The following is a 23,963-nucleotide window of genomic DNA, read 5'->3' on the forward strand; positions in this document are numbered from 1 at the left end:
TCATTAAATTAGGAATCAATAGTAAAAGATGATGAAAAGTATTGTATATATATATTCAAACTAAAGTTGTATTTTTATTTTTTTATTTTATTTATTTTACTTTTTTGGCGGTACGCGGGCCTCTCACTGTTGTGGCCTCTCCCGTTATGGAGCACAGGCTCCAGACGCGCAGGCTCAGCGGCCATGGCTCACGGGCCCAGCCGCTCCGCAGCATGTGGGATCCTCCCGGACCGGACCGGGGCACGAACCCGTGTCCCCTGCATCGGCAGGCGGACTCTCAACCACTGCGCCACCAGGGAAGCCCTAAAGTTGTTGTATTTTTAAATGACAAATGAACTCGAGACATAATCTCAATCAATTTCTAGCCAAACAACCACAAAAGCAGGAGATTCCAAAATTTAAGGGAATCAGCCAAAATATTTAAGGTAAATCTTAGCCTTCAGTTTATTTAGTAGCAGGAAACATTTACATAAAGTATATTGTGGTAGGCAGTGCTGTACTTCCAGTTCTCCGCTGCATACTCCTATTGCTTTGAAGTTATATGTAACCATGTGACTTGCTTTGGTCAATGAAATGTGAGTAGAAGGAATTTTTGCCACTGTCACGCAGGAGCTTTATGAGCTAGTATGCAGTTGTCCAGGTCCTTTGTTCTTTATGTCCAGTATGCAGTTGTCCAGCTAGTATGCAGTTGTCCAGGTCCTTTGTTCTTACCTTGGCAATGGTAGAAGCATGGAGGTGGAGACTACCTTAGCCCAGGTACCTGAGTAAGGATGACAGTCTTCTGACCCCCACCCTGGCTCTCTTCCTGTGTGTCCACATGTGCAATGCAACAGCATCCTAGGGACAGACTGCCACCATCTCAAGTTAGGTTTCCACAGTTATTCTCTGGATTTCTGTCTTCTACAAGCTGAATTAGTTTAGGTCTTTCTTCTTTGAAGCTGCGTTTGTAATCTGTTGGTCTCATCACCTACTGAACCTGATCTTTTAAAATTATGTTTTATTGTTTGTTGTTTTCTCTGTTCCCAGGTTTTTAGTAGCAAGTGGGAGCTTTCAGACAAGTGTTTTCCATGGACTAGTACAATTACTGTCAAATAAAGCCTGGAGTCTGAAAACAGAGGCTTTAAACTGGTTATAAAGCTGGAAAACTGTCCAGTAGTTAATTTCCCCCATCCTACCCATTTGCTATTCTTTAGTTCTCAGAGTAAATTCACCTCTGAGATTTTTTACATTTTGTTTTGATGAAGGCAACCATGCCTTTAATAAAGTATTTTCTATTAATCTACACTTCCTTTCTGAAACTGAACAAACAAAAAATATTCCTGAAGATAAGAAGTAAGAACATATCTGTAATCTTAATGACACAATCCTTCAGTCACATGATTATAATCATTGTCTCTGTGCAGGATCTAGGATGAGCAAAATAGTATAGTTGAAACACAGATAACCCCGTTATGATATAATCATTACTATTTTCTGAAAGCTCATTATGTGCACAGACCATGGTTAGGCACTCACTGGACGTTTGTTTTGAGTAAACCTGCTGCAACTTCTTTGAGGCTGGCTTATAATTTCTAGAATGTGATGATTTGCCCGAGAGAATGCTGCACTATTTCCTGTGAGCTGCCTTCCACTGCCTTTTACTTAGATTCCCATCATGTCCTTGCAGCTATGCGAGTAAGTCGGAGAACTAAAATGACCCACTGTGATAGGAGGACTTCTAAGCCTGCTGTGTCAGACTTTCAAATGATTTCTGACTGGTTTGTAACACTTCAGTGTGATCGCAATTTTTTGCAAGGAAGATTTTTGTAAGAGCTCTGGAAATTATCAAAGAAAAAAGAGCTCTTTTGAATGAAAGAAAAACTCTACCACACTGACTTTTATGATGAGAGAAACATTTGAGGAAAACAAGAAAATAGATTGTTCGAACTCCAAAGGCTTTCAAAAGCTCTAGAGTAGACATCCAGTGTGATGGTAATATAAAGTACCAATTTTTGCCAGCAAGACTCGTCATACCAGATTCATTTTTCTCTTATAAAGTTAAAAAATTGGGGGAAAATTGTAAAGATGCTTATTTTTCAAGGTTTAAGTATGTTATTTTTTTCAACGTTTAAGTAATCTTACATACTTTCTTTCAAAAAGAGCAACTTGTTCAAAAATGTCTATTTGTTTTAGTTTAAAAAGTTTCAGATTTTGAAATAAGTTTCTGAACTTCAAAAAAATTTATTTTTATACTTTTGAAATTTTAAATACATCCAAGATCATCATGGGATCTGTTTAGATCCAACATAGGCTGTGACTTGGTTCCTTCTGAGTATTCTTAAGAGTGGTATTGACATTTGAAGAATCCAAATGGCTAGAAATACAAAACAAAGCAGTGATAGTTTACGCTGTTTCGTCATCTGTGCAGAAATAAGCATTGAATGAATAGCCTTTGTACTGTCAGAAATGTTGTACCAGCACCAGCAACTTTGTTGATCTTGGAAACCTACTGTTTTCTGATCTGTGCTTGGTGACTTTTTAAGTTCCAGTAATATTTGCTTGTTAATGAATCAGACTTTGTTCAAGGCATTCTTGGCTATTGAGTTTGCGTAAGTCAATAGTTTTTATTGATAAACCGTTAAGACCAGAGCAGGGTATTTTGCTAGGTGCTGCCCAAGATCAGAAAAGAGATACTGCAATGAATGAGCTGGGGCTGCCTAGCTTTCAATTCCTGCCTCTGCCACTTCCTGGTTAGGTAACTTTGGGCAGATTGTGTGACTTCCTATGCCTCAGTTTCCTCATTTATAAAACAGGAGTAATTATAGAAACTACCTCAAAGGGCTGTTTGATGATTAAATGTGTTAATACAAGTAAAGGGCATAGAACAGTTGCTGGCATTTAATAAGCACCAATAGCTATTATTAAGGTAAATTTTTAAAGTTTCATTTTAATGAGCGTGGCACATGTGTGACCGATTCATAAAACAAAACAAATTGACCACAGGAGTAAACAGTATTGACTAGGAATTAGAGCTGGGTGCGGTATCCTAGTTCTATTGTTGCTTTAATACATCCTATATTCTGTCTGATAAATGAATATCACAATACTCGCCCCAATGCCTCATAGCTTGATAAGGAGAACCAAATGAAATAATGTACTTTTTTTTTAATTTACTATTTGAACCATTTTTTAAAATTAATTAATTTATTTTTGGCTGCATTGGGTCTTCATTGCTGTGCACAGGTTTTCTCTAGTTGTGGCGAGCGGGGGCTACTCTTCGTCGTGCTGTGCCGGCTTCTCATTGCGGTGGCTTCTCTTGTTGCGGAGCACAGGCTCTAGGCACGTGGGCTTCAGTAGTTGTGGCGTGCAGTCTCAGCAGTTGTGGCTCATGGGCTCTAGAGCGCAGGCTCAGTAGTTGTGGTGCACGGGCTTAGTTGCTCTGCGCCATGTGGGATCTTCCTGGACCAGGGCTCGAACCCATGTCCCCTGCATTGGCAGGTGGATTCTTAATGACTGCACTACCAGGGAAGCCCCTAATATACACTTTCTATACGAAGTCCTCCGAAATTTTTTTTTTTTTTTTTTTGTGGTACGCGGGCCTCTCACTGCTGTGGCCTCTCCCGTTGCGGAGCACAGGCTCCGGATGCGTAGGCTCAGCGGTCATGGCTCACGGGCCCAGCCGCTCCACGGTATGTGGGATCCTCCCGTAGCGGGGCACGAACCCGCGTCTCCTGCATCGGCAGGCGGACTCTCAACCACTGCGCCACCAGGGAAGCCCCTCCGAAAATTTTTAGCCAGAATTAATTGTTCCTTCTTGGGCACTCCCTAAGCTGTTGACTTGTATTTTCGTCATGACACTTAGCACAATGTCTTGAACGATAATCAACTGTTTATATGCTTTTTTCTCCGACCAGATAAGGTCTTGGTGGTGGAGAAATTGTCTTACTCACTTCTAAAAAGCCATCTAGCATTGTGACGGACATAATAGACATGTAATAAGTGTTTGTTAAAAAGGGTTCTGACAAGGATACCTTGCCAAGTCAGCAGAATTATTATTATTATTATTATAACTACTCCTATATGTGCCTTTACAGGGCATAATTACATGGGTTGTTGGCATGAATTCGAGTAGAGCTGGGTGGGGTTTGAACGGAGCAACCCACACAGGGAATTATTTACATAAATTCTGGCTTCATATATTTTTGTTTTCTCTTTGCATTATTCCCTGACACTAAAATCCACACATTAATGCAGCAAGTATTCTTATAGCTTTTAATTGGATCAGATGTGAATTATTATGAAGTCTGCAAAAAGCCTTCTAATCCTCCCATGTTGTTACCATATGACAAATGAGGCTTATAGAAGTAACTGATTAGGTTCTTGTCTAAATTTCAGCTAGAACTTGGGATTTATTTATCCATGTATTCTAAAAATCATTTCAATGTGTTTTTGCTATGTGCTAGACACTTGCTGGGCACTGGCCAAAGGTAGTGGGGATCCACAGTATTCAAGACAAGTATTTTGTATGGATAAACAGGAATCTAAACTAAGAGGCCAAAAGAAAAAACAAAACCCAAACAAAACAAAAACAAAGCCAAACAAACAAAAACAAACGCTGTGGTTCTTCTGAATGAATTTGGAAACAGAGCTGGGGATCTTTGATCCTAGTTTAACACACTAGTGATTTTTTCTTTTTGTGGTAATTGGATCTATCAACTTGAATGAAGGTAGTGGTCATATTAGGGTATGTCTATTGCAGTGATGGAAAATCTGCATTTAAAACATATGGGGCTTACTCTTAAGAGGAATTTCACTCTAAGACAAAGGGATAAAGAGAAGAGTGGTTGGGCCACAAGAAACTGTGCTAAGAATTATTGTCATTTTCAAGACTGAACTTGGGCAAGTAACCTAACCTTGTTAGCTTAACTGTAAAACTGGGATAATAACAGACTGTTCCTAGATTTCCTTGGAGAATTAGATTTACAAACTCAGGAAGAAACTATGCTGTCTTTCCAATTTTGTGGATGGATCAATTTGACGTCCATAGATACTATTAGAGGTATATGCGAAAAATACAAATCAATTACTTTCTCTCTTGAAATTCACTAGAGTGACCCAGAGACCATAGTTCTGGAGTGTAAGGAATGAGGGGCACCAGAGAAATATGTATTTCTTTATCTGATTTTGTATGTGTGATATATGGATATTTCTCATCAATTTATGGTGTTTCAAATGTATCCTTAAAGCATAAATTTTTTAATGAGACATACATTTTTATTTTCCATATCTTCTTTGTAAACCTCTGAAATCACCTCATGTATTTCATTTAAAACAAAAATATTTTAAAATTGAGAAGCTATGCATGCAATTTCTTTCAAAACACAAAGCTTACAAATTTGCATCAAAATAAAAAATCAAGACTGCTTAATTGAAACCTTGACACCATCAACCTCTTTAATTATGTGTTAAAGAGACAGGCATCCTGGGGATACCAACTTAAAATCAGGGTACATTTTGAGGGTTTCTGTTGTGTGTACATATGTAATTCACGGAAGGGGAAAAAAGAGGTGCTGACATAGAAAAGAAAGAGATGATATAAAATTTCTCTAGATGTGAATCCTTTCACAGGTTAAAAACAGTTAGGAAGAGGGCAAATTTTTCTTTTCAGAAGAAGAACACAGAATAGAAATTTAGGACAAAATGTTTCACCTCTTTGCTAGGTCTAAATTTCAGTGAATGCTCTCTTTTGAAACAACAAAGATTTTTTACAATACTAATTGTTACTTAGAAAACACAGTTCTAAGGCTTGACTACTGGTTGCTTGGATGTATTCTATAGACCATACTGAGTAAACGGAGGAGAAGAAGGATGTTTATTATAAATTTCGCAGTAAAATGACTGCTTTTCTTTACATCTTAATTCTTGTTGTCTTCGCTGTTCTGTGCCTATTCCCGATTTCTTTTGCTAATGTGGAACCCAGCAGCTCTTTGTTCTCATTGTGTCTGTTGTCTCCCTTTCTTTGTGTTGCAGGGATACTGCTACCCACATCTGCCACTGAGCATGCGGAAAATCCTTCAATAGATTCTTTACTTAGGACTTTCAGTAGTATTACTCCACTTCTCCAGGTTTTAGTAATAACCAGTATATCTAGAAGATAGACTGAAACTTGGAAAGGTGATGGGTGATACAGGTGGTTAGGTGGTGGTCTAGCAAGCTGGGACACCAGATAGGAAGGCTCAGGGTAGTTATCACACATATTTATCCAATTTACGGAAGATCTCACCAAGCTAGTTAAATGCAGATCACTCACCCTACACACAGAAGTTGGAGATATAGATTGACAACTGACAAGACACAAGTGTTTCTGAGCAGGAAGCCACAGAGCTGTATCTAAAACCAACGGATACAATAACCAGTTCCAGAGGGATGTGGTACATTGACACAAAGATTGGTATGTAAAGTCCCAGAGCAGGGACCTTCACTAGATAGTATATCATCTGAGGATGAGAACCAGTTGTGTGGAAGTTTCTCATAATAAAATCTCAGACTTTTCTCTGTGTTAAACACCCCAAAATGCTACATCAATATCAATTGAATGAAAAGACTCAATTCTTCTGCTTAAGCCACCCCTCACCCCGCTTTTACAAGCAGATCTACCAATAATTTCCAGAAGGTGTAAGAAAAGGCAAGTTTGCAGGTGCGATTCGGGGTATTGGGGTCGAGCTCTGAGGTTTTCTCTTTTTCTTCCCCAACCTCACGCCAGCAAGTCTGACCTAATAGCTTGTAAATTATTTAACAGATGGAACACCATTCAACTTTACTCATGTTTCTCCCGTAATGACTTTTGCCTGTTTTGTTCACTTGAATGCATGGCCAGCTCTTCGAATGGTATCTGGCACAGAGTTAGGTGCTCAAAGATCTTTTGTTTAATGAATGTATATAGTATAAAAATGTTTTTCTTTTATTGCGGCAAACATTGGTGGTAATACAATAGTTCAAACCGGACAGTTTTAGAAAAAACTGAACACCTGGCTCTTTAGTGGGGGGAAGGCCACTCTCCCCCCTCTTAGTGAGAGGGAGATTTTCTTTCTCCTCGGCCTCTTCTCTCCCACCATTTTGTTTTTGTATTACCAATCAAGGGATTAATAGCATCACCTCAAAGCCTTTCCGTTCCACGTTTTTACTTTTTGGTTCTTAAGATACCGTTTCCTGGTCCTTTGGTTTTCTATAGGTTTAACTAGCTAGCGGCTGGTAGACGACACGGTTAAGTCCAAGTGCTCTTGTAAGGTAGCGAACCGGCGGGCAAACGCTGCCCTCCTGCAGCGCAGGCACCTGCTGCGGCTGCTTTTTCTAGAACCCCGCCCCTAGCTCCGAAGTCAGCTCAGTTCGCTCCCTCCCCCGCGGCGGGAGGAAGTGCCGGTGGCGGGAAAGTTCGGGCCAGGTCCAATCAGGCACCTGGGATTGGGTAGCGCGGCCGGGGGCGGTGGCCCCCGGACCCCAGCCCGCGCTCCCGGCCCCGCCCCTCGGGAAAGCCTCGCCCCCCGGCTGGTCCGATACCCCCGCCCCGCCCAACCGGCGCCCGCGCCCCGCCCCGCCCGGGGGCCGCGGCTAAAACCCGGAGCCGCAGCAGCGCCCAAGGGACTGGAGGGAGGCTCTGAGCATGTGCAGAGCAGCGCGGCGGCGGCTGCCTCGGCGAGAGGCAGCGGCCCGGTGCTGATGCGAACAGCCGCCTCGGTCTCTGCCCCAGCGTAGTCGGCCCCCCGGGCCGGGGCGGCAGGGAAGGAACTGTAGCCTCCCCGCGGCCCGAGGAGCCGGCGCGTCGGCGCGTACCCCGCCCCTCCCCACCCCCGGCGGCCGCGGCGCCCTCGGGGACCACGATGATGGCGGAGCAGGTGAAATGCGCCTCGGCGGGGGGCGGCTCCGGAGCGGGCTCCGGGCCGGTGGTGAACGCGGAGCTGGAGGTGAAGAAGCTGCAGGAGCTGGTGCGCAAGCTAGAGAAGCAGAACGAGCAGCTGCGGAGCCGGGCGGCCAGCGCGGCCGCCGCACCGCACCTGCTGCTGCTGCCGCCGCCGCCCCCCGCCGCGCCGCCCCCCGCTGGGGCCTGCAGCCCGTTGGCTCCGCGGAGCCCCCCGTCCGCCGCTGCCGCCGCCTCGGGGGGACTGGGGCTGGGGCTGGCGTTGGGCGCTGGGGGCGGAGGCGGGGGCGGCAGCGGTGGCTCTGGCCCCGCGTTCCCGGGGACCTACTGCCTGCCCGGCCCGGCGCCTTCCCTGCTCTGCAGCCTGGCGCAGCCCCCCGAGGCGCCCTTCGTCTACTTCAAGCAGGCGGCGGGCTTCTTCGGCGGGGGCGGCTGCGGCCCGGAGCCGGGGGGCGCGGGGACACCTCCCGGGGCCGCCGCCGCGCCGCCCTCGCCGCCCCCCACGCTGCTGGACGAGGTGGAGCCGCTGGACCTGGAGAGCGTGGCCGCCTGGCGGGACGAGGACGACTGCACCTGGTATTGCCGAGCTCTGCTCCCTCCCTTGGGGCCCTCGCCTGCGACGCCCGGGGAGGGCGAGGGCTGGAAGGAAGAGGGGGACCTCAGCCACTGCCCCCAGACGGGGTGACCTGGCAGGTGCCGAGCCGGGCGATGAGCGGAGGCTGTTCACCGGGGTGGAAACCTATTTTGTTACAGCTCAGGCCGACCCATCTGGGGATGAACTGGTCCTTTTCCTCTCCTGTGTTGTCGTCTTTGCTGATGATTGGGTGCCACGCTCCTCGTTAGCATTAACTGCAAAATCCATGCTATCTTGTCTTTTTGTCACTCAGTCGTGTTCTTTTTCCTCAGTCTTTTTTGGGAGTGACGGGGGATGGGTAGGGGTTGGCCTCCATCTGCGACTGTTACTGTTTTGTCCTCCCAAACCAAGGCCGGACTGGATTTGCGTGCTGTCCCTACCTCCTCGGCACCCCAGGGCGCCTAGTGATGCATGGAGGAGTGGTGAATCTCTCCTTAAGAGATTCGTTCTTACTGTTTGAGTTGTTCAGTGGTTTGTCCTCATTCGCTGCATCTTCTTTGATAGCTTCTCACTTCAGAAATAGGCTCGCTTTTTCCAGTGTGCTGACCTCACTGGCTTTCCCATCAGTAACGGCGTAAAAAAAAAATGAAGGCTTTTCGGGGAATGGAGTGAGCAGCTTGAAGGCACTCTGTTACGTAGGACCCAAGGAACTTGCTTTAATTAAAAAAATTAAACTGGTGATTGAAGAAAAGTGAGATTAGAGAAACTTTTTTTTTATTTTTTAGAAACTTGAAGTTGGTTATCAGAAAACTTGAGGCTGGCAGCATTTATTCAGTTGAAATCTGGTTAGCTCTGTCTGCTTTCCTTCAGTGAGTACCTTGCGGGGGGGAGGGAAGAGGGGTGTTCTGATTCCTTTATTTGTTTTTAATAGTGCTTGCTCATAGGGTAGCAGTCACTTCATGACTTCTTTTGGTTGGTTCGCATGTTTTCCTCAGTCGTTAGAGGTAGTGTGATGTGGTCAGATGAATAGAAGCTTCAGATCAGGTGGGACTTAGGTTCACTCAGGGAGAATGAACAGCATTCACCTGTACGTAGCAGTAGCATGAAGAGTAATTGTAGTTCTTTTAATCTTAGGTCCTCTTCCCGTTTTCAAAGCTGGGTCTTCCTCACTTTCTTTGTGTTTATGTTGAGTGATTGCTCAGGAGGGAATGGGAGATGGAGAACCTTGCTGGTTTCCCATTAGGAACTGTGGTGGTCCTTTTCTCTTGCACTTTTTTATGTTGAGAACTCTAACTGTAAAGTACATTAATTGGTTTGATTCTGAGAATCAAAATACAGGGAGCTATAATAAGGCATAGTCATCCTTCTGCTTAGTACTTTTTGGCAACTGGGCAGGTAACTCAGGTTGTAAAAATCAAAACAACTCGCCACTTTCTGGAACTTTAAGCCATTCTTTAGAAGCTGCACCTTTATTTTTGTAAAGTCCAGGCTGTGTTGTAATCTCAGATCCAGCCTGAATATGGTACCAGAAAATGCTCTCATGATGGTGCTTAGGTTGTTACTAATAACTGTAAGCCCTTATGCCACTTTCAAATTATTTTAGATTGATTTAGTCCCCACTTGGCCTTTTCTGGAGATACGGACTTAAGTAACAGAAGGAAACTTGCTGTATTTTGGCTGAGGATCAATCCTGTGCTTTAAAGCTATTAGCACTTTAAAATTTATCATGATTCACTATTTTATATTAGATTTGTGCTAGTACATACACGGTGAATATAATTGTAATATTTTCTCTTTTTAAATGGACTGCTACCATATTTAGTTATCCTCCAACTATTGCTAGTATTTTGCTATCTTAGGCTTTCCTTTTGTAGTTATTTTTTGTTAAAACATCATTAAAATAACTAAAAAAAATCACCTACTTGGTGAGATTAGCCCAGTAGCGCTTCAGATGGTTTGAAGCAAATCTAACCAGGTTTGATTTGCAGCAGGTTCTACTAATTTCACTCATCAGGTATATCTGTGAATGACTAAATCAATGCCTTGACACCTTACAGATGTTTCTGTAGACAAATGGCACACTGTTTATACCGTATCTTCCTCAAAACAAAGCCAGGGTTAGAATCCCAGGTGGAAAAACAGGGAGGGATCATTAATCTTAGTGGGATGGACTTAAAATTTTTGTAAGGTCACCTGATTTATAGAAAACTTTCTATCAGAACATTTTTATACATTGAGATATATTTGTATTGCAGTACTTGGCCTGTTTGTTCATCACCAGTCAACAGGGTTTAATTTTCAAAGCTAAACCCACTTGTTAATGCTTGCAGAGCCTTCTGATGTTCCTTCATCACTGCAAACCGCGTGTCCCTGCCTGACGCTGTCGTCAATAGAGTGCTTTTCATTTGGCTTCCTTGATAATGTTTGCAGGAAGGCTACTTATTTTTATCTTCCCTGTTTATTAAGAAACAACTGAAGTGGATAATATGTACCTGATTATTTTAAATTATTTATAAATTATAACTTTTTAAAACTTTATAAAGTGGATAATATGTACCTGATTATTTTAAATTATTTATAAATTTATAAAGTCACAAAAGTCTTCCGTCTTGTCCTCAATTTACTACTGTGACTCAGAGTGAACCCTGTTAACCTTCTGTAGATCCTTCAAGGTAAAAACATAGTTATGCAAATCAATATGCAAATATATCCACATCAGTTTTTTTACACTTACCTTTCATTGGACACATCTTGGACATCTTTGTTTCCCTATAACAGTTGCATCACCGTTAACAGTAACTTGGTCCTTAATAATGTTACTTTAACTGTATTACCTACAATTCTTCATACATTTTTATCATGATTTCATCCTAATGGGTTAAACAAAATTAATAATTTATTTAGAATAGCACTTCCTGCTAAAATGTCAGATCCTTAGGAAAGGAAGTTCACAAATGTAGGTTAATCATTGAATATTTTAGAAGTTCTTTCATGTAAGTCTGTTTTTTCTAATACAATCTTAGAATGTATAGCCTGGACAGCACTTGGCTCAAGAGTTATGTGCGAAAGAAAAAAGTGAATAATAGAAGAGTGTTTGCTTGATGATAGTTCATTAGTTAGTGAATGATCAGTCAGGTCTCATAGGCCTTTCTTCCAAACAATTATTTAACCTGTAAGTTTCTTCTGTTCATTGAAAAAAAAACTTTGATGCAAGAAGAATGATGTATTCTGCTTTTTGTTTTGATGAAAAGCTTTGAAACAAAACAATTGTCTTATTTCTTCAAATATTTATCTTAGTTGAATTTAAAGTATGTAATTTTGCCTTAATACAATCTGGTTATATTAGCACAGTGCTGCTAAAATTCAGTGTCTCAGAAAATTAAAGTTGACTGTGGTTTCAGAACCTTCATTCTTAAGTCCAATTATTATAATCCCATAGTAAACTTCACATCCTGCTGTATCAGTTCTTCCATTATCTTACTACTAATTTGACAGCCTTAGCTCTCCAGGAGACCATAGGCCAGAAAGTACAGGGGAGAAACCGAGTACCAGGAGCAAATTTAAAAAGTTCAGAAGCGCTAAAGTCCTGATGCATACGTGGCACATGGTGTGACTGGATGATTTGCCAGTCTGTACAGAAGGATGTTTTGAAGGTCTCTGTCCCAGTGTTACCAGGCTGAGAAGCACTAGGCTAAGAAGAACCAGGGTACAAGGAGAGGGAACCAGATTGGTATGAAGTGGCAATGGGAGCAGTAAATCATTAACTGCATACTAGACCTTTCTGTGACCTATTTCAGCTCCCTAATTTCAGTGTTAAGCGCCAAGGAGAAATAACTTAGGTAAACTTCTTCAGTTATTTACTGAAAGAATTGACTAAAATTTCGACTTATTTATATGGATTCAGAAGTGTTTGCAACCATTGATGTTTTTTCCTCCAAGCATGGTTGTGACCCATTAATAGGTTATAAAGTCAGTTTAGTGGACTGACTCAGTATTATTTTTTTATGAAGTTCAGTGGAATATAAAATCAGGACCAGAGTACATTGTATCTTATAATACAAATGTGTCTTGATTAAACTTATTTCAGTTTTATGTGTATATGTCCTGGGTTGAAATAGTTAATGCATTTGTGCATTATGGCTAAAGTTAGAATAACTCCAGTTTGTACTGTTCAAAGCAAAACGGACTTGGAGAAAACAGGTAGAAGAACACGGCTCCCTGAAGATAGTGTAGTGCCGGGGTAGGTCAGAACCTGCTCACCTCAACCAGAAGACGAGTCTGTATTCAGACAATGCCAAGATTAAAACATGCCAACTGGTATAAAATACAGCTGTAAAAGGAGGCATTTATTTTTAAAAGAGATGTGGCAGGGACTTTAACTTGCCCAACTGGAAAGGACAGGAGAAATGTTCTTTTTTTTTTTAAACATCTTTATTGGAGTATAATTGCTTTACAATGGTGTGTTAGTTTCTGCTCTATAACAAAGTGAGTCAGCTATACGTATACATATATCCCCATATTGCCTCCCTCCCACCCTCCCTATCCCACCGCTCTAGGTGGTCACAAAGCACCAGCACCGAGCTGACCTTCCTGTGCTATGTGGCTGCTTCCCACTAGCTATCTGTTTTCCGCTTGGTAGTGTATATATTAGTCCATGCCATTCTAGGAGAAAATTTCTTAATGATACAAGGGGAAAATGGTGATATCTATAAATTAAGGAAAATTTAATGAATGAGATATTCATCTTCCATGTGTAACACCAAGACCCTGGACAGCTGGCTAAAGTCATTGCCAATTTTTCATCAGAGCTGTTGAACACCTTGTACTATACATATGGCACAGCTAAATTAGACCACCTAGGCTGTTTTTTTGCATAATTGATTTTCGGTGGAAAGACCAGAGGGTGCTTCACTTTCTGACAGTGCTGATCGAAAATGCACAGTGTTTTCTAGGAGCAAGTGGAGTTGACTGAAGCCTATGCTGATGTGTCTTTCAAATGAGTAAATTTGAAACACTGCAGTGAGACACTGAAATAGAGTTTAGATATAAATGTGGAGGGAGGGGGAAGAGTCTGCTATGGGACCTTCAGTAACTAAAATTTAGACTTAATGTATCCTTTTAAATAGCTTATTGGGGGTAAGTTTCTTTTGCAGTGGCTAACCAGCTTGACCCTAGCAGATGCTAGTGAATCTAAGCTGACTAAGATTGATTGATTGTGCTAATCAGTGCTGGTGTTTTACCTTTCCTTAAAATAAAACTTATGGTGATTTAAGACTCTTAAAATGGCTTGTTTGAAAATTGACACATATTACTTTTCAGTGACAGGTCTATGATATACATGTATAGTAAGTACCCTACAAACGAAACAAAGTTGTGAACTTTGAAAGATGCGAATGTGTGTTCACATGTCCAATCGCGTAAGTTAGTTCACTTGTCTGGTGTACCTTGTCATGTGCATGCATCCTCTACAAGTGGTTGTGCTTTTGTGTACTTTACTGTACAATACTATATAGAGTCCAATAGTACAGCATCTTTATTTCAATCAATCCCAGGATGTCCAGAAGCAAGCGTAAAAGCGGCAGTGATGTGGCTGGTACTGTACAGTACTTTTCAAATGTTTTCTTTATTTTTTGTTTGTTTTTTATGTATTATTTGTGTGAAAAGTATTATAAAGCTATTACAGTACAGTACTATATAGCCGATTGTGTTAGTTGGGAACGGAGGCTAACTTTGTTGGACTTACGAACAAATTGGACCTATGAACGTGCTGTTGGAATGGAACTCGTTCGTATGTAGGGGACTTACTGTAATTATTTTTGAATTATCTGCAGAAGGATGGCTTTAGAACCAAACGTTGAGAATAACCAAGATATTTTTCTAGACATTTTGAAATACTTCATTTGAAGCATTCAGGGTTATTATGATGGACTTTGTATTATTTCCAGCCTCCCAGTGTTAGTGCGTGTATGCAGTCAGGGGGTCCAGAAAATGAAGTGTATGAAAAGGAAAAGATTCTGTGAGAAGGACAATAGTTTCTAGTCATGTGCTTTTGGAAGTTTTGAAGAGACGTGAAGGAAAATTAAAGTGTGACATTTTAAATGATAGCTTTTCTATTTGAAGGCTTCTCAAGTTTTAGACTAAGGCTTTTCACATATTCTTGCCATATTCTAATATATTGTCAACGAAAGGTAGAAGTTGAAAGAGCAGTTAGTAGGAGGTATGTGTATTAACAATGGCAAACTAGGATATTGTAAATGTTGCTGGCATTGTAATGACAATGAAAGAGGTGATTTTTATGACTTTTTAGAAGATAAGAGCCATTTAGGAGAAATACAGGTTTTACCTTGCTAATCTAATTTTGGAGACATGTTATACTCAGGGAGTTTGTAGCTACGTGATCTTCATAACTCACTGCCCTTTTTCTCTCTTTAAATCCAGTTCTAGGCCTACCCAGAGAAGTAGTAGGCTCAAAACTATCCTGGGAACATTGTTTGGAGACTGACTTTAAAAATGATCCCTTCTATCTTAATTCCACATATTTGCTTAGTACTTCCAAAGTTCTATCAAGGTAATACAATAAGTAGGATGTAAATGGTTCAAAAACTCTTCTATACCAAGGCTTACTACAGAAAGCAGCAGTTCTCCCAACTCTTTCCTGCCTCTGAGTCCTCGACATAGATATTACTTTATACTCCTTTGGCAGTTTCTTTTGTTCTTTATTTCTAAACAGTCTTTATACTACATGATCTTAAACAGATATAGACTTGTTTTGGAAAATGAGGACTAAGGCCTCTTCCCTTCATCCTCCAGCTACCATATCTTCTTTCCCTTCTCGTAATGGTTTTTATAACTTTTCTCTTAAATCATCGTAATGACCTGTGTCATGGTTATCACTGTTATTAGCTGAGTCCTGTTAATTGTATGTTACATTTGTTTTCTCTAATCTCCTTGTTCCTCCAAGAGTCAATAATGGCCTCTCTCTTCCCCCTTCACTTTCTTTAATCCCTTATTACTAATTATCTCTGTAAATACTGGAGCCATAACATCTCTCAAGAAGGTCAAACGTATTTGATAATCTCTTAAATCTGTTTTTAAAAATTTGTTTTGTCCTGCCATCCGTTCTAGAATGCTTAATCCCATTGCTCCAGTCTTTACTGTCGCTCCTCAGGCTGGATGCACAATGCTGTTACCATGGGAATTCCTTCGGGTTTCTTGCCAATATTGGATCTCCTATTTCATAAATCCTTTGTCTTGGAATTTCATTTATTCTTGTGGGTGGGATGCAGCCTCAGTTACCTTTCTGAGAAAGGGGACATGCATGAGAAGTACACTTTGAAATCCTGTGTATTTGAAAATGTCCTTATTCTGTCCTCATACAAGATTCATGGTTGGTCTGGGTATAAAAGTCTAAGTTATTTTTCCTCCTGTTAGAGGGCATTTGTGACTTTTTCTTTAGGTTTCTTTCTTTATCCCTAGGGTTCTTAAATGTCATGTTGTACCTTGTATGGACCTGTCTGTTTGTTGCACTGAGCATTTGTGGGTGCCTCACTCTAGAACCTGGTGGCCTGCCTTCAACTTTGGAAAATTTTTTGCCTTTAAAACAAATAACTTTCTCTTCACTTTCATGTGTGTTTTAGAACTTATAATAATGAGATGGAGGCCTGCTGGTACAGTCATTTAATTTTCTTATCCCTCTCTTCTGGTTGTTAATGTTTGTCTGTGTTTTGCTCCTTCCTGGGAGACTTCTTCAGCTTGATCTTCCAAACTCACTTATTGAATTTTTTGTTTCTTCTATAACAGTTTAATTGTTTCACTTGCCAAGAAAGAAGAAGCTGTCCCATTTAAATATCCTGTTTTTGTCTTGTGAATACAACATTTTCTCTCAGATGGTATCAGTTATAATTGTCTTGGATTTTTCATCTGTTCCCTGCATTGTTTTTCCTCCTCAGTTCTTTTTTCCCTTCTATCAATACTTTTAGTCTCAGGGTTTTATTTAAAAGGATTATTCCAGATATCTGGTGTCGTGGGTTGTCTGTTCATACCCAAAGGCGATATCGAAGTTGATCTAAGGCCTCTGCATGGGTGGAACTCTGGCTGGTAGGCTTTACCAGAGATTGGGTGGGTGGCCAGCTCAGGTTTCAGTATCTTTAGGTCTTCTCTTGGGTTCATCTGTGTCTCCAGACATAAACCTTCTGGGAGATAGGAGTTAAGGCAGTCGATTCTCGGAATGTAAAGGGGAAAATGGGGCTAGCGTGCTAACCATTCAGCAAGTAGACTTTTGGTCGGCCTCTCTGGTTCAGTGCGGGTACTTCATCTGTCTTTCAGCTGAGTTCTGTGTGCCTGAAGTCAGAGCTTCTCTGGGTCAGCCTTATGCACGTGTCAGTAGTAAGCCTCTGGTCCTAGATTGTGGCAGAGGAGGGGTGGTGGGATGGGCAGTGTGGAGTAGAGGAGGCGATCTGGGGTCCCACCTATTCCTCACGCAGGCTTTCAGCCGAATTCCCTGCTTTCAGTCGCATGATCACCCCCATATTCTGTGAACTGCAGGGTCGGGGTGAGCCACAGTAGCAGATAGCACGTGGACAGCGGAGGAGAAAAGAGAGAAGTCCCTGTACGTGAATATGGCAGAGTGGGTCCCAGAGCCATTACATGGTCCTCTGGGAAGCTGCTTTTGAATGTGCTGTGAGGCTGCATGGTCAAACGAGAGAACCATATTACTTAGGCCCTAATAGATTAAGGACATCTTCCTGAGGGGTTCCCTGCAAGCAGAAAGCAAAACGCTCTACCAGAAAAACCCCCAAACTGGTGGGAGTGTGTGAAATCCCCAGGCAAGCTGCTTGGTGGAGGTTCCTAGCGGCAGGAGAAAGCAGCGGTCATCCCATGGGATGCTGGAGGTGATGGGCAGAGCAGTGCTTCACATGGCAGCTGAGAGAGGTTTGCAAACAAGCAGATGCTCAGAGAGTGCATGAACCAGTGTGTGTATTAAACAGTGAGGAAAATGTATTAATTTAAAAGAAGCTGAAAGATAAGGAGGTTGCACAGTTGCCTAGTGTTGTGGCTCCTTTCTGTCAGGGCTGTGGCACCTGCTTCTGTGATTCAGCTGCCTGGTGGATGGCAGCTCCAGGCTCACTGAAGGGCGGGAAGTCAGTTGCTTACTGTCTTGTGAGTTTTTCGTAAAGCTTCATTACGGTATAAGTGCAATATAAATTGCAAATATTTAAAATGTACTGTTTGATAGATTTGGGCCCATGTATAACCCATAAAACCATCATCACAGTCAAGATAGTGGAGATGGCCCAATGCTTTAAGCTTCCTTGTGGCCCCTTGTATCTCCTCCTGTCCTGATCCTGCCTACGTCCAGCTCAGGCACCCACTGATCTGTTTTCTGTCAATCTAGATTAGTTTGTGTTTTCTATACTTTTGTATCAGTGAAATCATATAGTAGGTACTCTTTTTCATTGGTTTGGTTTGGTCTGGCTTCTTTCAATCAAGATAATTATTTTGAAATCCACCTCTGTTGTTACATGAATCAGTAGTTCATTTCTTTTTATCATGAAGGTTTTAGATTGTAAGGACACAACGATCGTTTGTTTTATCCATTCATCTTTTCATGAACATTTCAGTTGTTTTCAGTTTCGGACTATTACAGATAAGTCTTTGCATAGACACATGGCATTTGTGTCTTTCAGGTAAATACGTCATGACTTTTGAGTGGCTGTAACAGAAAGTAGGTGTACGTTAATTTTTAAAGAAGCTGCCAAAATCGTTTCCAAAGTGGTTGTGCATTTTACGTTTCTGCTGGCAGTTTAGGAGTTTCAGTTGCACGATGTCGTCCGGAAGGCTTGCTATGGCTAATCCAGGCATTCTAACAGCTGTGTGATAGTATCTCGCTGGCGTTCTAGTTTGCATTTCCCGAATGGCTAATGATTAGCCTCTTTTCATACACCTGTTTACCATCCATAGTTCATCTTTGGTGAACTATCTGTTTAAATCTTTTACCAGTTTTTTAAAACTGGGTTGCTTATTAAGTTTGCAGAATTTCTTATATATTCCACTTATAAGTTTCTTTATCAGATAAATGATTTGCAAATATTTTCTCCCAATCCATGGTTTGTCATTTATTCTCTTAACAGTCTTTCAAAGAGCAAGGCTTTTAGTTTCGATGAAGTCCAGTTGGTACATTTTTTTTCTTTTATGGATCATGCTTTGAGTCTAAAAATATGTATCTAAGAAATACTGCCAACCCAAGGACACAAAGTTTTTCATCTGTAGTTTCTTCTAAAAGTTTTACAGTTTAGGTTTCATATTTTTGTGACCTGTTTTGAGTTCACTTTGGATAGTGTGTAAAGTATGGATCAAGGTTCACTTTTTGTATATGTGTATCCATTTGTTCCAGCACCGTTTGTTCAAAAGACTATCTTTTCTTCATTGAATTGTTTCTGTACTTTGTCAAAAAAATCAGTATTCCACATGTTAGTATTTCTGTATCTGGACCATCTATTGTTTTTCATTGATCTATTTATTTTCATGCCATCCTAAATTGTCTTTATTACTGTAGCTTTGGAATAAGTCTTAATCAGTTAGCGGTAGCTCTCCAACTTCATTGTTTTGGCTATTCTAGGATCTTTGCATTTCCATATGAATTTTAGCTTTTACGTTCTACAAAAAGCATGCTGAGATTTTGGTTGGAATTTTGTTAAATAGATCAATTTAGGGAAATTGACATCTTAACAATATTTAGTTTTCTGACCCATGTACATGGTCCGTTTCTCTGTTTCTTTTTAAATTTCTCTCAGAATGTTTTGTAGTTTTCAGTGTACAGGTTTTTGACATCTTTTGTCAGATTTATCCTTAGGCATCTTATGGTTTTTCTTATACTGTTGTAAATGGGAAGTGAAATTTCAAAAATACTGGTTGTTGCTAATATAGAAATACTTTTGTACTTTGATTTGGTATCCTACAGTCTTGCTGCTAAACTCATTCTAGTGTCTTTTTTTGTATATTCCTTTATACATAGACGATTTTTTTACATAGACAATCATGTCTTCTGTGAATAAAGACAGAGTTGTTTCTTTCCAATCCAAATGCTTTTATTGCCTGATTGTGCTAGCTAAAACCCGCAGGCCTTGTATTGCTCTTGACAGGGGAAAAGTGTTCAGTCTTTCACTGTTAAGGATCCTTTTTCGTAGATGCCTTTAATAAGATTGAGGATGTTTCCTCCCTTTTTTAATTTGCTGAGAGTTTTTATCAGGAATGGATGTCATATGTTTTTTTTCTTTGTATATTGAGATTATCATATGGTGTTTCTATTTTAGTATATGTGATAAGTTACACTGGTATTTGAATGTTAAGGCAACCTCTCATTCCTGGGATAAACCTCACTTGGTAATGACGAAGTATCCCTTTTATATATGGTCGCACCAAATTTGCTAAAACATTTAGACCTTTTGCTTCTGTGTTCATGAGGGGTGTTGGTATTTAGTTTCTTACCTTGTAATGTCTGTGTCTGGTTTGGGTATCAGGTTTCATAGCTATATTGGTCTCATAGACCATGTTGCGATGTGCTCCCTCCTCTTCTGTTTTTTTGGAAGAATTCGTGAAGATTGGTATTCTTCTTTAAATATCTGGTAGAATTTGGTAGTGAAACCTTCTAGGCCTGGGGTTTTCTTTGTGGGTAGGTTTTGCTCATTTGTCTTTGCAATGGTCTGTCCTTTTACTTTTAACCCGTGTGTTTATATTTAAAGTACCCATGTTGTAGGCAACATATAATTGGGTCTTTCGTGACCCCTTTAAACATGAGGAGAAACTTGCTCACATGCCCATCAGAATATTTCCCCTCAGTTTTTATTGTCTAGGACTGTGTCCAAGGCTTGTGCCTAAACCAGTCATTGGGCAAATGGGATTAATGGAACTGGCACCGTTGGCTCAGCACAGTGCATACCTCTCAAGGCGTGGTCTCCATGTAGCAGTATCAGCATCACCTGGGAACTTGTTAGACATTCACATTGTTTGGTCTTACCGGAAACCTACTGAATCAGGTAGGTTAGAGCTGCCTGCAATCAGGTGTTAGCAATTTGTGTTTTAACAAATCCTCTGAGAGATTTTAATATGTCAAAGATTGAGAACAACTGGCTTAGACTAACCTTTAGTTGGGGGTCTAGAGTGAGCTACCCAGTCCTGGACAGGGGTCTAGAGAGAGCTACACAGTAACAGTGCAGAGGTCTGACAGCAAGGAAGGGCAAAAGGGAAGGATCTACATAGATTGGTGATAATCTTGACACAGTAGGCCAGGGTGGGACCTAGGAATAAGAATTTTTAACTAACCAACATACTCTCTTAGAGTGTTGTCCACACTCTAAGGGAAGAATGACATATTAGGATTACTGTCAAGTTGATTAGGAGAGAGATTTTAGAATCTTCATCTCCTGACAGGAGTCAGCAAACTGTGTCTTGTGGGCATATTGGGCCCACTGCCTGGTTTATGTAGCTGATCAGCTTAGATTTTTACATTTTTAAATGATTGAAAAAATCAAAAGAATGCTATTTTGACACGTGAAAATTATGGGAAATTCGACTTTCAGTATCTATAAATAAAGTTTATAGGAACACAGCCGTACTTATTATTTATCGTCGGTGATAACTTTGGGGCTGCAGAGGCAGAGTTGAGTAGTTATGACAGAGACTATGTGGCCACAAAGCCTGTATGTTTACTAGCTGGCCCTTATAGAAAAAGCTTGCCAACCCCGAACTATAAGAAGAATTTGCTAAATACTACATTCCCCAGCCCTCTGGGATAGATTACTCGAATAGGTGGTGGGCTGGACGATAACAGTAAAAGTGAATAATGAAGTATGTTAGTTCAAGAATACCTGCCCCTTAGAATTATGGTAACTTTGCTTGAAGTAGTATTACTTTAATGAGATTTGTAATTAGAATAAAGCTTTATATAGCAAGGTCAGTTACTAGAGCCTGTGATTATAATTTTCTTTCTTTTTTCTGTCAACTGTTGGTTAATTCTCAAGGTAAACCTTTTTGTATAACCCTATCACTGAAAATATTCTAAAACCTACCTTAAAACAGTACATCAATGAGAGAAAACCTTTGTTATGACTTGTAGTGCCCCAGGGTGGTTATTTTGAATCCTGCCAACTATTGTGCAATGGTGAAGATGCTGAAAGTGAACTCTTCCTAAAACATATCTTTGAAAGCTGTTTGGCTTTAATGAGAAAGAAGCACATATCAAATTTGGTATAGATTTAAGACAGGAAATATCTGATTATTTAAGGGTTGAGAGAATCAAACAGCTGACTTGTTTTTAGACTTACTTTTGTTAAATGCAAATAAGACTTGCCTTGTTTGCCACATCATGTTTATGTATATTAGCCCAAGTTCACATAAGATTCTGTTGTCAAAGAGAGATGAAAATGTTCACTTCTAGAAATATAAGTGAGCTGATCAGATCATCACGGTGCCCCAGGTCAGTTCAGTAGCCAAAGCCCCAGATCTTTGACTCTCTGAGACATTGTTCTATAGTTTTTTGAAGTCCTCCTTGCCACCAAGCTACAGAATGTGTCATATTCTACCAGAGGGTATTTATCTGTTAAAAATGATTTTGGTGTTTGAAGTAATCAAATGTGAGTTCTGTTTTGATAGAAACTGTTAAATACATGTTGTTTTCTCAAGTACAAGCGAGGTAATCTCTATGTAGCTATATAATCCCTATAATGTAGATTTCTTTTTTTAAGGTTATACGTTGGCTCTTCAAAGACATTCCCGTCATCAGAGAAATCCCTGAGCCCTTTGCAGTGGTGTAGACATGTCCTAGATAATCCGACTCCGGAGATGGAAGCAGCAAGGCGTTCCCTGTGCTTTAGACTGGAGCAAGGTAACCGCGAACCCGTACACCTGCATCCTCAAACTCCTGCCACTGTCCACTGTTTTGTTGCTGGTTTTGGTATAGACACTTAATTGAAAAACTTTACCCTAAGGTGCAGCTGTTGCATGTGATTCACTTCATATGTTTACACATCAGGGTTTCTCGGTATAGAATATATTTAGATTTGTGCTTGTTTTTAGCCAGATTTTCAGCTTCTTTTAGTGTTGTAGGAATACATATTATTTTTCTATTTTTTCTTTCTGTTTATGAATGTACCAATACATAAAATGGGCCAGTTTTACATTCTCTGGGGATGGTTACAAGGTTGTGTCGCTGAATTCCAAGATAGTGAACTGGGATTCCACTGGGACCTGGGCACTGACCTTTTGCCTTCCCTAACTGTTTATTTGGATGTATAACTGGAAGTCCTAACCTTTACAAACTAGGAGATAATCTTCATATTGTATGTAACATTTAATTATGGAGCCCAACATAAGTTTAAGTAAAAAAAAATAATAATAATTAGGATAGTTGTAGCAGGGGAAAAAAAAAGCAAAAGGAATGAGTAGTACTCAGCTCCTTGCTATTTTGATAAAGTAGACTAGTACTTAAGGCTGTAATTATTTAGGCTTTTGCTTGTCTCTTAACCTCTTGGTATCGGTTTCATTATCTAGGTACACTTTACTCCATGGATCACTCGCATCCAAATCACACTTGAGCTCGAAAATGGGGTTAAGGGTTAACCTTAACCCTCCAGATGAAAGAATCAGGGTAGCTGAGAGTAGGGCTAAGGGAATCTGCATTGGCAAGGTCACCAGTGTGATTCTTATGCACACTGAGGTTTGAGAACACTGCCTATGAAACTCTTCAAGGATAATGAATGCTTATCAAATACTTGGACATGATAAGACAAAGTGTAATAGGAACCGTTTCTCGAGCTCTTAATTCTGACAGTCAGAACATTAAGTTCTTGACATTTTTCATTGTGTTCTAACTGCTCATCTGAGGTAGGTACTACACTCACTTTTAGAGGTGAGAAAAGTGAAGTTTAGAGAAGTTGAGAGGATTATGAGGGCAGAGTGGTCCTTGAGAGCAGAGCCAGGGCCTGGGTCTCCCTGACACCAGAGACTGTCCTTAACCAGTATTCCATCCTGCTTTATTGACACAGTCAACAGTAAATATGAACAGAAATCTGTTTTAAATATGTGGGGAAGGCCAAACTAAAAATTAGCGTGTTTTATTAGCATTTTAACTAAAATGAAATAAGTGATGTAGTAATAGCAAGTTGAAGAGTGGAGTAGGAACAGAGGCATACTAGGGTTAAAACTTTGGTGACAGATGCATGTCTAAGAGGACAGCCATCTCAGAGCCAAGACTCTGGTCCTGTTTCTGGGCCCATTTCCCTGAGTGGCCCTAAGCAGACCGTTATTTTCTCTTTCAAAGGTTGTGTAGGCCATCCCTAAGTTTTCTTATTCAAATACCTCTGATTCAAGGACTTTTTATATGTATATTTTTATATATGAATTTTGCTCAATTTCATTTGAAATAAAATAAAAATAAAATTCAAATGGAATTAGAATCCTTTAGTTCAAGGGTCAACAATATGAAAGGGATCAGATAGT

At 40.7% G+C, this 23,963-nt stretch overlaps 1 protein-coding gene across 2 annotated transcripts in view; it reads left to right on the forward strand.

Moving 5' to 3' along the window:
- Positions 1-7,637: 7,637 nt before the first annotated feature.
- Positions 7,638-23,963, forward strand: part of SLAIN1 (SLAIN motif family member 1) — a 60,573-nt gene continuing 44,247 nt past the window's right edge. For both annotated transcript variants that reach the window (XM_059995662.1, XM_059995663.1), the window contains exons 1-2: positions 7,638-8,470; positions 22,211-22,350. In XM_059995662.1, the coding sequence (XP_059851645.1) occupies positions 7,857-8,470; positions 22,211-22,350 (754 nt within the window). In that variant the 5' untranslated portion in view covers positions 7,638-7,856. The remainder of the gene's footprint in view (positions 8,471-22,210; positions 22,351-23,963) is intronic.

This window comes from Delphinus delphis, chromosome 18, assembly GCF_949987515.2.
Source record: "Delphinus delphis chromosome 18, mDelDel1.2, whole genome shotgun sequence".
Taxonomy (NCBI): domain Eukaryota; kingdom Metazoa; phylum Chordata; class Mammalia; order Artiodactyla; family Delphinidae; genus Delphinus; species Delphinus delphis.